Source organism: Cyrtonyx montezumae, unplaced genomic scaffold, assembly GCF_038088225.1.
Source record: "Cyrtonyx montezumae isolate F1298 unplaced genomic scaffold, pur_monq_1.0 scaffold_11, whole genome shotgun sequence".
Classification (NCBI taxonomy): Eukaryota; Metazoa; Chordata; class Aves; order Galliformes; family Odontophoridae; genus Cyrtonyx; species Cyrtonyx montezumae.
Genome location: NW_027071837.1, coordinates 16,054,900 through 16,069,714, shown reverse-complemented (window position 1 = coordinate 16,069,714; position 14,815 = coordinate 16,054,900). Strand labels below are relative to the sequence as shown.

The 14,815-nt window shown below is 42.9% G+C and overlaps 1 protein-coding gene across 1 annotated transcript in view; it reads right to left on the bottom strand.

Moving 5' to 3' along the window:
- Positions 1-14,815, bottom strand: part of KIAA1210 (KIAA1210 ortholog) — a 34,476-nt gene that overhangs the window by 5,552 nt on the left and 14,109 nt on the right. Inside the window, exons 3-9 of the mRNA XM_065729830.1 lie at positions 12,072-12,240; positions 10,418-10,547; positions 7,740-7,898; positions 6,372-6,437; positions 4,137-4,346; positions 3,265-3,367; positions 205-1,749 (exon numbers count right to left, since the gene is read on the bottom strand). Of these exons, the coding sequence (XP_065585902.1) occupies positions 205-1,749; positions 3,265-3,367; positions 4,137-4,346; positions 6,372-6,437; positions 7,740-7,898; positions 10,418-10,547; positions 12,072-12,240 (2,382 nt within the window). The remainder of the gene's footprint in view (positions 1-204; positions 1,750-3,264; positions 3,368-4,136; positions 4,347-6,371; positions 6,438-7,739; positions 7,899-10,417; positions 10,548-12,071; positions 12,241-14,815) is intronic.

Here is a 14,815-nt window from a genome sequence, read left to right as displayed (position 1 = left end):
TTCTGATATTATTCTTGCTGGAACACACCCCTCATTAAGACAAGCCAAGAATTCTCTTGACTGGACAAATCATCAAGCTACGAGGTGATAACAAACCCAAGGCTGAATGTGGTCCTCTTCAAGAGGATTTTATCTTTTGTTTGTCAAAGGTTTTACATGGCTGCCATTTTCTGCAGTGTTTGAATGAAAGTACAGCATAAATACCTGAAGGTTTAGTACCACTTTGCTTCTTTGTCCCTTCTTCTGAGCTTGTCTTGGCAGGCCTTTTGTCTCCTAGGTCGGTTTGTTTTAAAAATGATGTTGTGCTGACAGGAAGGCTTGGAGGTGGCTTCCCAATGCCCACAGGCTTCTGATCCTCCTTGACTGCAGCAGAAGCAGCAGGAGGAGCTGAGGGGAGCTGCTTTGGAGACCCAGCACGGCTTTCACTCTGGTACTTCAGTAAAGAAGATGTTCTCCTTAGTTTGACCCCAAACGGATTTTCAACATTCTGTGCTTCACGGTCAGCCCACTCCAGGGAAAAATTCAAGTGCAATTCACCATCCTTACAATCTCGATCAAACCTGTTGGAGCTGATTTGTATAGAATCCTGGATGACTGCGTGTTCTTTTGTTATTCCTTCATATAACTCTGGTCTTACAGGGGAGGTTGGGGAACTTCTGGTATAGGAATCTTCCTTTGAATTTGAACCCCCTGAGAGAGATCTTTGCCACGCAGGTGCAATGGTAAACCTAACTGGTTTTGCAGTGGCAGTCTTTAGTGGACTTAGTATATTTTCTTCTGAGGACTGACTATCTTTCTCTGGTTTCCTGTGAGAAGCTGTACTGCTTACCTGGTACTCCTTACAGTCATCATTAGAAGAGACAGTACACGTCAGTCCGGCCAAACTTGAAGAGGCCAGACTTTCAATGGGATGCTTTTCAGAAGCGTAAGATGTGCAGGTCTGCTGAGGACGGTTATCCTTTGAAAGAGAAGGTATTTCTGCTTTAAAAGACACTTCCACGTTGCTGGGAGGCAGCATGCAACCTGCTTCTAACACAGATGCAGCAGTGTCTATTTTTTTTTCTGCGTTGCCTTTGGATGGATGAAATTCTGTATCTTCAAAAGTTTCATTTTTTGTCATTTTGTCATTGTCATTTTTTGTTGCTGAGCTGTTTTCAGACTTCAAAACCACTGTCTTGACATCAGAAGACGACTCTGAATCAGCTACAGCAACTTGTGAAGTGCTCAGAGCAGTATCTAAGACAGACTGGTTGGAACAGCTCTCATCAGTACCCAGACAAGCTTCTACTTTGCCAATAAATACTGCACCCTCCTTCTCCTTGTCTTTGACATTGTGGTCCACAGACTTCGAAGAGGACCTTTGTTCAACATCTGCCAACATAGTTATGCTCTCCATTTCCATAGCACTGCTAAACAAGTCAGCTGCTAGTACACCAGGAAGCACAGCTCCTGCTAGAATTTGTTGAGATTTTGGAACTGCAGGTACTTCCATATTGGGGTTTCGCTGATGTAATTTCAGTTCCCCAGCAGCCCCATCCGAACAGTGCTGTTCCTCCAGGCTCACCAGAGGACATTTGGGTCTCGGAAGGGAAGCAGCTGCAGCACAGTGATGGTCCATGTCTGGAAGGCACTCATCTTCTTGCAGCAGAGTACAAGAGTCTTCCACCACAAGTGTGGAACTGCAGGAGTCAGGGTCAGCATCACCAGAACCACCTCCCTTTGCATCATATCCTACATGGGTTGATAAGTCTATATTAAACAAAAGAGAAGAGTGTGCACTTCAAGGTTCAAGCACCATCTACATTAGTAATTCACACCAGACATGCAGTCATTCAGCAGTATTTCCCCACATTTGGCTGCCATTATCTGAGAAAAATGGCTGTCAAAAGCATATTTTAAAAAGTTATTTTTTATTGTGAAGTTAAAAAATGCTTGTCTGCTTCAGGTGTACCAACAACTGGCAGTTTAGCTCTTTTCCATGCACATCCCTGTTTGTAAGGCTAACATGCAAATTTCTGGATACCTGGATTCCCTAGATATTTCTCTATGTGTACTCCAAAAACAGCTGTCTAGAATGACTCGGAGGATATTTTTTTGTATTGGAGCAGAACTCTCAGCATCAGGTAGCTCTGCCTCCTTGAGCTGCAGCAGGGCTGCTGGACACCTGGATGGCAGAGGGATGTCTGCACATGGAGTAACTCTGATGTGTCAGACTGTGAAGCAGTCCAAGGGACAGCTGCAGGGACAGGTAATCCATATACACAGTGAGATAAGCAGTTCCTCTGGGGCTAGTGTTACGCTTTATCAACTGTACAGCGTAGGTACAGTAAATAATAAAATCCTCCCTGAGCACCAGAGACCCACCAACCTGCTCTGATATCAGGAAATTAGGGATAGAAATACAACAGCAAGATACCATCACAAATGACACGTTCAAGTGCAGACTCAGACACAATCTGTGTACAGCAGACTCAAATTAGTGCGATAGAGATGCCCAGCTAGCAGGCAGCTGATATCTGCGTGCTCCGTCTGATGTCACTCCTGCAAATCAGCAGGAATCCTCAGTGCTTTGCATGCAAATGACAGACACTAATCTCTTGAGCTAGAGACACTTAACATCCCACAGGGTCAGGCCCTGAGTCTGCCCTGAAAACAAGATGCAGCGTTCCCACTACACTATAGCATTGCCACCAGTCAGTGCACTTGTAATATAGTGCTAAGTAAAAACGTATGTTACTTTGCAGAAATTTCAGTTGTTTTTACAAGTTAGATTACAGTTGCTTTACCACAGGTAATTAGCTGTCATTCACATGACAAGAGAGGAGGCAGGAGAGGAAGATCCAGTAAACAAGCCAATTAATGTCACCTCACACATGTAACATACAATTACAGAAGCACAGAATCATAGGATCACAGGATGGCCTGGGTTGGAGCAATGCTGAGGTTAAGTTTTCTTCTGAGATTCAGGGAACTCATCCCCAGCCAATGTGAACTAGCCAGCCGTGTAGCACTGGTACTTCTGGACCTGCTACATTCACCTCACTTATTTTTCCATGCTGTCCTCAAAGATCACCATTTCAGCACCACAGCGTTGACTGAAAAGCTTGATGTTTTCATTATCACACCTCAGCAGCCAGGACTGGTTTTAAAGTATAAAATCAAGAAATTGCCTGCTCTGAAAGAACTCTCAGCCCAAATAGGCCATGTTAGCCTATTATAGAAGAGTTCAAGCCACTGTTTTGGAAGTTCATAAGTTTGCATTACCTTCCCAATTGCTCTTATGCTGGTCACTCTCAAGCAATTCCATTGGATTTCCCTTCCTTTCTGGAGTTGCATGAAAGCATGCTTCTTTTTCTATGTGTTCCACCTAATGAAGTGCAGAAAGATGTTTTAATTAAAGAATAATGCACAAAAAATCTATTTTATACTTGCACGTGCATCTTTCTGAATACACAAAACATATAGAAACAAAACCTGTCTACTTTAATATACCAACACTGCAGGTCATGTGTTATTCCAGTTAAGAAGCTTGAAATCATTCACGTTTTAAACTGTCCAAGGCAGCCCCTGAACTCTCTAAAACTTCAGGGACACTCTGAGATTCAAATATTCTGAGAGAATGAACACCCAAGCCACCTGGTGGCACAGAACAGACAGAGGCATCACCACCACTTCTGTACCTCTGGCACCCAGAGACAGCACAAGGCTTCCTGTAGTCTTTTGTTTTCATCCATCTCAACAAATTCCCACAAGCAAAAGCACAACCCTCCCTATGACACTTCCTTTGGCATACAAAGAATTACACCAAAGTTAATCTGAAATTGTTTGCAGAAGTAGGCTTGGGCTTCTTTAAAACTGGAAACAAGCTTTTCAAACGACGGGGATGTTTTGGAGAGTAACATGCATCTTTTTTTGACTAAATAATGAAAACAACTTAGTTGCACTTTTATTCAGCACCTATTATGTTCAATTAATTTCTTTCTGGGTTGGTGAAAAATAGGGGGTTTGCCACCCATTGCCAGAAGGGATAAAATGAAGGAAGGGGAGAAGGAAAGAAGGAAAAAAAAAGGAAAAAAAGTACATAAAATCACATCCATTTCCTTCTGCACAGAGGTCCTTTTCCAGAAGAGACTCACCTGGCTTTGCTGGCTCTTGTTGGTAAAGCCCCTCTGTTTCCGGGGGTTGATGGCAATGCGGTGCCGGGCTGCAGAGGTGTCCAGGCAGCCGAGGGGGCAGGCAGGGATGGTGAAGTCAACGGGAAGGGAACTGCTGCCCCGTGAGCCCGTGGGCCCCGAAGCAGCAGAGGCTGAAGGACTGATGGGCCTGGAGGAACCTCCAGAAGGTACCTGTAAAACACAGACGTGTCACTATACATTTTGCTCTGAAACATCATCATCCCTCTGCTAGCTTACTCTGTTTCAGATACCTAAAGAGGCTGCATCTTTGGACATAAATCCTTACATTAAGAGCACGCTAATGTAATTTCTGCATAGAGATTCCTCAGTTCTGTGAGTTCACAGCTGTAACACAGAAGTGAGAACGCCCAAAGCTGCCCCTTCCCAGTTACTGTCTGAGAAGCCATTTGCAATATATACATGCACCAGCAGGAGACACTGGTGCAGTTTTTATAGCTGCCTTTTCTTCCAGATAATGAGACACAAGGCAGGAATGTGCTATTAAAAAGCCACAATAGTAGGGGTATTTTCTCCTCATTCTTTCTACTTCTGAGAAAGTTACCGCAACCGCTTTGTTCTTAGTATCACTCTTCCAGAATAAAACCCAGTGCTTCTCTCCAACACGAAAGGAAAGCTCATTTCCTTATTCTCTGTGCCATTGTAGGCCTGAGACAAATTACAACGTTTGAGATTCTGCTCATGAAAGTTTTACACATTGTGAAAAGACGAGGAACACATCTAGTAAAAGGGTTATTTCTGTAACTCTACAAGATTAATGTTATGCTAAGCCTGAAAAGATAACATTCAAGTTCTTCTGCCTTTGAATTATAGAATCATGATTCTGCGTATTTCATACACAAAACATCGAAAATTAGCATCTGAGCCACTGCTGTTATAGATGGCAAATGTATACAGCCTATTCCACTGAGGATATTCAGGATATTTTTTCCTGTGAGCGCTGACTGACCATTGGTACCTTCTCTCACCAGCAGTGGAGCAGGGTCAGGCTCTGTGCGCTGTGTTGGTGTGTAAGGTAAATTTGGTTTTCATGCAGTGATGGGATGCTGCACAGACTGCTGTGAGGCACATTTCCTACAAAGTGTTTGTGCCAAAAAGTTTTTCTCGCCCACAGAAGCAGAGATTCTGCCTTGGTTTTATTCACACCGAGCTGAAGGTGCCGCTGAGGTAGTTACATTTCTGTCAAGGCTCTCAGGCAAAGCAGCATCAGTGCTGGTCAATGTCTCTGTGAAGTCACCTGATGCTGGTTTTGATAGCCTCAGATTAATTCCCAGTTAACCAGAAAGCAGGTATTTATAAATGCACTGGGAACTGACACCAATGACATATCAGGGTTTTTCACACAGAATGAAGGTCTTGGGAAGCCCAGTAACGTAACAGAGGACAAAGACGTTCAGCAAGTATCCTCTGCATCAAAATCAAGGCAACAGTAAAGTGTAAACCACCACACTGTGTGTAGCTTCATGCTGCTTAGGATCAAATCCTCTTTTTCCTCTAATAAATACCAAAATATTGAGAGCTTGGGGTGGGGAGGAACTCCAACCTGCAGGGACAGTCGGGGAGAAAAGCAGCAAAGCAGCTCTCAAAAGTAGGACCTCGATAAATTTTGCCAGGCTAGTCAAGGAATAGAATGTGTTGGCCTGACAGCAGAACTTGCTGCTTCTGATGGTCACTTGTTACCCAGAGTCAACAGCAAATCGATGCAGACCTTTTCCTGAGGAATACGTGGTGTAAAAGGGACAGATCCTGCATTTACCGCCAGTGATGAGAAGCAGGCCATTGCTTGCAAGCTGCTGGTGGGCAGCTGTTATTAAGCTGAAAGTGCTTCTGGATATTTGGGCACTGGGTCATGGAAGAAGAAATGAAGTGCTTTGCTGTCCTCCCATCTTTTCCAGTTTTCTGCTGCATAACTTCACAGACTCACACTGTGTTAGAGCTGACCATGCTGTTCACACAAACCCCTTACCAGCAGATTTCTGCCTTTCTTTATTTGGCTCTTACTGAAAACCCTGTGAGAAACTATTCCAATTCTTTTGGCACCACTCTGGACTGTTCATGAACAGTTTGCTACAACAAACTCTAACCCAGGATAGATGAAATGAGTATTGTAATGGCTCTGTACAGACATCACACACGCTGTCTCAGGAAAGTTAATTAGCAGGAAGAGTAGCTATTTACCTGTTCATCTTCACTGTCTGTCCCGCCTAAACTCAAAGAGCTATGACGTTGAACAGGGTTGGAGGACTGTGGGATAAAATAAGGAAGAGGGTAAGCCAAGGGAAGGATCACAACTAATTACCTGGGACTGGGTGTGCAGCATTAATTATGAAAAAATACAAGAGGAAAGTTATAGGAAGGGTGACTGCAAAGTCCCTGCCTCACAGAGCACCTCTCCTTTGTTCACTGGAAACCAGACATGACATAGGGAACTTTGAGCTGCTACGAGATATGCCTTGAAGGTTGACCTCAAGGAACCAAAACGCTCTGCTGGGTGCACATGCGAAGTGCAACATAATGAGGAACCGAACCAACATTTTTAAAATGTATTTTAGTTTTTTGCTAATTAAGAACTCTGAATTTACAAACGCTTGCGTATTCACTCAAATCCAAAACCATGCATCTGCTGCAGAAAGGCAATTCATAAGAAAGATGATAACTCCAAGTCTCTCTTAGAGTCCAATCAACACCTATTCTCATCACAGTCATTAGATTCTCACTTGCCTGTCAACTCAATTAACACTGCCCTGATTCTGAGCTTTTTCATTCTGAAACCAGTAATTAAGATTCTTCTGCAGTCCCGTTACCTTTGTTTTCCTCATTGGCTTTAAAAAAAAAACAACATGAATCTCTACCTCTTTCATAGTGCAGGAAACTGCCAATCTCTCCAGCTCTCTGGTGCTCAAACACATGCACTGTGCAGACTTCCCATGTATCTCAGCTTGTTCTCATACTGGGAGCAGAACAGTCACACTGACACAACATTCACCCCTGAATACTTTTATTATGCTTTCTGCCCCATGGACCTGCCAGGAGACACTGCCTCGCCCAAAGTGTTCAGAGTTGTCATATCAACTGACTTTTTCTTCTCTTTCCTTTATGATATAGGTTGCTGCCCCAGAAGAGGTCTACATAAAGCCCAGAAAATTGTACTAGTATCTCTCACAGTGACAAGTCCACCATGCTCACGGGTAACTCATTCTAGTTCTGACTGATTGGTACCATCACAGGTGTCTGGCAGTAGAAAGAGCTTTAAACCATAAGACAGTTCATTAGTGCAAACAGACTTTAAAGAACCAAAAAATTACGCTCGTTCCTCATCCACAAACGTGTGCCTGAAATGGATAACTCCAGTGGTGTTCTACACAAACATTGTGTCTAAATACCACAGGACAGCATAAAATAAATGGAATAAAAAATGGCATCAAAAAAACATATTTTTGCAAGTGCGAAGGTTTTATCACAAGTGAACAGAAAGGCCTTTCCATTCCTCAAGAAGATTTTATTTTTTCAGTGCAGAAGGTCACTAAAGTGATGCAACAACTGTACCTTGCTTGGTGGCTCAGTCAGAACTTCATGAAGGGTTGAAATATCTGGAGGGCTTCTAGGTAATCCATCATCCTCTGAAACTGTGCCAGTATCTTCCGTTTTCTTTCCAGTTATAACAAGAGGAGGAGATCCAAGCCTGATGTTTTGCTGCAGCTGAAGCTGTGGTTAAAGAGCAATTTAGACTTTCAATGGCATTATCTATGTTTTGGAAACTTTTATCCCAGTTACTCCTATTACACACGAGGAGTTTTTATTTAACAAAAATATTGGAAGGAACAAGCTGTTCACTGATAAAAAAAACCCATTAATTAAATTTTATTTAATTCCATCCATCAAGGAACCATCGTTAGAAAAGACTTCTGTGCAAAACGATAATCAAAATCAGTTATTATCAAAGGCAAATTTCACCAGGCAAGAAAATTCATAGCTAATTATCACTAAGTTTAAATCTAAACTCAAAACTTTTATTAAACTTAAATTTAAACTTTTCTCTCAGGTTTAAACATTCTGTGAATGGTTCCAGGTGCCAGGACACCCAAACAGTCCCACAAAGGACTGTGAGTCGGCCCTCCACAACCTGAGGCTTCTGAGGACAACTCTTGTTCACAAAGCCCTTCCAAATCCCATCAGCTTGTCACCGTCCTCTGCTGCACAAACAGGTGAGCCCCACTTCTTACAGAAAGAGAACTTTATTCAGTTTCTGGTCCACTCTAATGAGCTGCTTGTTTGTTTGCCCTAGCATCACATCCTGGTTCTGTCTATAGCAAGAATGATAACAACAGTAAGGAACAACTTTGTTTGTAAAGGAGTATGGAGATTCTCTTCCAAGCCTGCACAAAAGAATGCTCTGGCAGGCCCTGACCCTCGAAAAGAAAACAAAGTCTGTAACCTCACAAGGAGCCAGATGTTCCCTCAAACTAAAAAAGCTCCAAACTCAGGAAACACCATTACTAAAACTCTTGGCTTTAGTCTTTCAACTATGTCAAAGCTGGAACACAGACAAGGTCTGAACAGAATCTGTGTGCTTCGACTAAAAAGGCCTCATTTGAATATTCCCAGGATAAACACACAGACCTCTTTTTCTCTGGTTCTTTGCTTACTGAACTAACCTTGGAAATTCTACACCTAAATTTTATGCTGATCTGAAAGCTATACATTCACTTCTATCTCTTTAAAACAGATTTAAGCAGCTGTCATTCAGTGGGATTCGTTTGGAACATAACTCCAATAGCTCAAGCAGTTTCACAGGGTAGCACAGTGCCATCCTTAACCTCCAGGCCCACAATTTAAATGACTTTCCTTCCCTCTTACCCTCATCAATCAAATAAGTATCACCGATACAGTGTGCACAAGTAGGACTGATGACAAACTGGACAAAGATTGCATTATATGGGCAAAAAGTACGATATACAACATATACGTGCATTTAATGGGAAGAAAAACACAACCAGTCTTATTCTCCTCTCTCTTCACAGCTTCCATCTCTGATTTACTGAATTTACTGCACGCAGACAGTAAAGTGGTAGGTGAGAAACTCTGAATTTACAGTCTTTCTTCTACTAGTAGAAGTTAATCTATGCTGCTAAGAAAATATCTGCTTTTGTTAGTGCTTGGCTTTTAATCTGACGAGAGTCAAATACACAAAACCAAGCTCTCTCTTAAGGCTACAAAAATAGTGCTGGCAGTTTTAAGTTACCATGCAGGATGACGCATGGATGAGGAGAGGGCGCAGGGAGCTTGAGATAGCATGAAAAGAGCTTTTTTTCTTCAATGAAGTTCTGTCACACACAAACATGACCTCCCCCTGCTGCTCCTATTGTTATGCAAAAAATACCCTGAATTGAAGGCTGGCTTATTTTGCAGTCTTATGAGGGAACAAGTCTCTCTGTGCATCTTCTGTTTCTTAGCATGTGATGCAGTTGTGTTTTGCAACACGAAGCTCACACTGGGCAAAGGAAGAATTTCAATGGCTTGGCTGCCTCATCAACAAGTTTGTTTTGGTCTCTGGAAAAACCTTAAACTTCTATCTCCGTGCTCTGAGCTTGGTAACTATTTGAATGCAATTTGTGTAGCCAACAGATGATAAGGGAGCTGTCAAGGAGGGATCGGTATGTGCTTTGGAAGAAGGAAATGACCTAGCAGAATACAGTATCCTCTGCTGGCACAGAACGGAAGAATAATGATATAAATAAAGCTGTTGCTAATAATGACCTGACATATCCATCGTCCCACACACTTACACAGCCCCTGGTGCTAACATGTACTGCAAAAAACAAAACAAAACAAAAAAAACCTCAACAACTCCAAAAAACACCCTTTATAAAAAGTAACAGATTAAGGGATGCTCTGCAGCACAAATAAGTGGCCTTAACCCAAAAACAGCAGCTATGAACTAAGAATGGGAACTCCATTGGAAGAAGACTTACTCATTAAGGAAAGATTCAGTTCACAGGCTCTTGGACACACGTCAATTGCACAGTGTGGGACCTGGACAAGGCTGAAAACATCAGGACTGCTCAGAGATGCAGCTTCCAACAAGCAGAACAGATCCAAACGTAGCAATTATGTTTTGGATGCTTCAACCAACATAAATACACAGCAGAGGCAACAAGCAGCAGAGTTTCCTAGGAGACAACTAACAGAAGGCAGCACCATGAATGAGAGAAAGACGTTCTCACCTGCAAAGTTTTCACTCTTCCAGGTATGCATTCCTGAGATGACGTGTCATCTGCTGCACTTCCTGATACGGACTCAAAAATGAAGACACTGTCATGGGACAAGGCTTTGTTTCCCATGTTTCCCTTGGGCCTACAAGGAAGGAATAATGGTCAGTGCCATAGGTACAGTTCTCCAATACTTCTGTTGCATGGCGATCTTAAGAGAAAACAGGGTGGGATTCATCTCACTTAACTGCAAGCTGAGGTAGTCATTGCTAGCTCCTTCCACACCTAGGAGGAAAGAGGAAAAACTTTCTAGGGCATTAATTGAATGGAAGTGACTATTTTAGGATGTGCTAAATGACCTGTCTGCCTCTGGAGCAGACAGCTGATTTTAAGCCAGATCCCTCCTATGGGCTGATAGGTTAAGCTCAGCCATTCCTAAACCTTTGGGACCAGGTTAGCTGAGTCACTACAATTCCCCTTACCCTAGGGAGGGATTGTATAGTCACTTACTCTGTTAATACTAAGCTAACAAATGAAAGAAACGAATCATTGTTTCCCTGAATCCAAATCATTTTTATGATGCAGTTGCATAAGTACAACAGAGAGAGTGGAGAATGGTAGGACAAGGAGGCACAGGGACCCATAAGTCACTCCACCAGGAGAAACCAGTGGTGTCCAGCTGCACCTAATGTCTTATTCAGTGATATAGTGCATTTGGCCATCCAGTGTCCCTTCCAGCAACACACTGCAAACCCTGGGAGGTGGCCACTGTACTGCCACACTTGGTCAGTCCGAAGTTCCACAGTCCAAGGCCTAAGATACTCAAAGAGAAGCCTGAGTAGCTCACTTGTAAGAGGGGAGGGCTGGAAAGCAACCAAGTTACAGCCTGCAAGATCTGATCCCTGACACCCCTGGTGAGAGACATAACTGTTCGGAGGGTTGTCCAATACCAGAAACAGAGCCAAGCAATCCAAGTGTTGTTGTATCACTGATGGTCTATGGCTATAGGTGAAACAGTATTACCAGTGCAAGTTAATAGTTTCTATTTAACTAACTGAAAAAAGGACAATTTTCTGAACTGACTCCATTCAGAGAGCAGGGAATTATCCTGGACACAAACCTCACTCATGTGCACAGCCCTTCCAGGTGGCTGACACAAAACTAGAGGCCTTCTGTTGCTCGCTGCACCTAGATGGTTGTGCAAGAAAGTTAAACTAAGCAGCATTCTCATACTGAGAACACATAATGCTTTCTTTTCACTTATCCCAACCAGAGGGCACAAATTATGCTAAAAAATAGCAACTTGACTTGGCTCGTATTCCCTGCACTGCAGTATTCAATCATTCTCTTCTTGTAAAGCTGATGATTATCAGACCTTCCAGGACAGATTTCAAAGACTAGAACCAATCAAAACAATCCGGGCTGTATTCAGTTTTACAGTCTATGAGGTTGGATCACCCCTGCCCCAGGCTGCCCTCCCCCTCTCCTCCATGTTGGCTTTTGAAGCAAGTAGCAAAGAAAGAGGAAATTCCTGGAATTCCTTCATCAGCATTAGGGCTTGTTTTGCACAAACTTGGACGGAGGCTGCTCCTAAGGGGCCAACTTGTGCTTTCATCCTATTGCAGCAATTCTGCTTTTATTTATTTCTTTTCCTTCCCCACCAGCTTACCCAGCCTCCTTTGGTGAATGAAGTGCGTTACTGTCGAGCACACAGATGCTGACATCCTTGATGGACTGGCTAGGTTTTAAGTTACTCTCCCCCCTGGGAGGTGGAGGCTCTTTCCTTTTCTTCTTGGCAAAGAAGTTCTTGAAAGTCTGAAATCTGGATTTTTTCTTTCCTGCAACATGAGAAAAATGAAAATTTACAGAAGCTGGAGGTGTCACTTAGACTAGAGAAAGTTTTCTCTTAAATTCTGGAGGAAGCCTGTGGAGAGCCACGGAGCAGGAGCAACCCATTCAGTTCTAATCAGCTGCTTTGTAAATAATTCAGAGCTGGAGTCCTGTGAAAGGTGAAGCTTCAGTTCTTAGATGCACTGCCTATAAAGCAACACTGGCCTTCTGCTGACAATGGTGCTGCCTACTTAGGTTCCAGTTTATGAAAAATGCACCTTATATAGGGAACACTATTATCTACAACTGAACAGTGATAACACAAATCATACTTAGTGCAGTTTCGATAAAACAATAAATATTTTAAAATCTTTAACCCTGAATGTCTTTACTTAGCTTTCTTTGTTTCTGCATTTTCTTTACTCAGTGCTGTAAGGACACAAAGACCACTGCCCCAAAATAAAATCAACTCCTCCAAGGTCAGTGGAACAAGATGAAATTAAGACACTCATCTGCCAAACCCTCAAACACAGCTCTCAGAACATAGCCACAAAACTGCTCAGCTGATTTCAGATTTTCCATTGTTGTTGAAGTGAAATACGAAAAGAGCAGCATACAGCATAAGAAACATAATGGATGTCTTTCATTTTGACTAAACTATTTTATCATCATTATCTATATTTTCTTTCTTTAGCACAAGAGCTGCATTTTATTTGTTGCTGACTCGTACACTGAAGGGTCGGTTTGGAGTGGTCTGTGCCAAGCTATTGTGCTAAGACCCTTCTGACAGACATAAATGCATATGCAGAGCAGTAACATCACTGCGTATCAGAGCCAAATTCATTGTTCAATTAATACTTTGCAGCAGTTGGCATAATAAATGTTCACAGCTGGAGGATTCCTGAATAAGCAAGGCATTCTTTCCACAGTTATTGTCTTCTCCCAGCGAAGATTTAGCCGGTAACGCTCTGTCTCAACGTGTGCCCTGTACGTGTAGGGCTTTCTGCCAACAAGCCTTATCAGGGCTGAAGCTGTGCCACCACACAGCTGCACCACGCACCACACAGAAGCCACTTTGAGAAGTAAACAATGCTGAGATGGACTCCCCCATCCCCTTGCAGCTCTCAGGGCCAGTGCCAGCAGCATGCATTGTGACACACAAGGATACGGCCAACGAGGAAGACCTGTGCTTTACTTTTCCACTGCCTTGGGCTGTCACTGGGACCGAGCTATCCTTCAGATGGTACTGTGTAAAACTGCCAACAGATTCCCACTCACCCAATGATGAGATGTGGAGCTCCCATGGAGGATTTATCAGCAGAAGATCTCAAAAGCTGCTTATCAGGCAGAAAGTGAACGACGTAGCCATGGAAAACAAACAGGATATACTGACTCCCTCAGAATCCAGAGCGGAGCCCCAGGCCTTTGGATTTAAGACTCTCAAGGAGCTCAATGAGTTTCAAATTAGGCCCAGAGAGAGATGGTAAGAGAAGACAGATCACACAGCAGTCAGAAGAGCATTGTGCCCACAGAGAACACGATCACATTGACCGAGACTTAAGAGTCTTTAAAAATGCCTCTCCATATTATGTCATTCATGTCAGCAGTTACACAGCTTACATAGTATTCTCCCAGCAAATCTGACAAAGGGGAATTCAATTATTTTAGACGAGCAAAACAAAAGAGTAAACACTTTCATGAAGCAGTGCCCCAAAGTTACCAGTCCAAGCACATTCTGATGCCTCAAAGAGCAGTCCTACACTGGGCAGCCATCAGTGGTATGGACAGTGAGAATACTAATGATGAGCTTAATTAGATGCTAGTATTTCCAGAAGCAGCAAGTGAATGTTTGGAAAACAAACAAAAAAGAACCAACTGCCACCAACAAGTGATCCTAAAAGCATCTAAGGGAAAGACATAAAACAAACAAATATTAAGACCTACCACAAAAGAGAACATTGCTAGGGTACTACTGCTAACACTTGTTAAATCAAAAATGGTGCTAACTTTAGAACAGAGCCTATGGAAAGGATTTGAGACCACTGCCAATTAGTAATCCTCAGCTGGCATGGGACAATACCTGGGTGCTGGTGCACAACACACAGTCCTTCAATGCAGACACATCAGTTACTTCAGTGCCTCCTCTGGACTCTAATGTATTACCAATGTCAGGGCACACCCCTCCAGTGATAATTCCTCTTCAGCTGCATTCTGCTCAGATGCATACCTTCAGCTGCTTCAGAGTGGGCAACATAACATTTCTCTGCAGCTCCAGATGGGCACTTGCCACTTTAAGACATGAGAAAGATCACTACTAAATTGTGCTTCAAGGAGATGAAAATCATGGGGCATCTGAAGAAGACACCATTCAGAAGGATGGTGTTGGCATCAGTGTCCTGATGCAAACACGCGTGCATGGGTTCTGCACACTGCTAACAGCAGTGGCACGTCTCATTTACAGGTGTCTGCAATTCAGTGTGCTGTGATAAGGCCAATGTATCATTAAATTGAGAGAGCACTCTACGACAATTCAAATAACATTATGTGCAAAGATCTTACTGCTTAAAATGGAAGAAAGCTGTT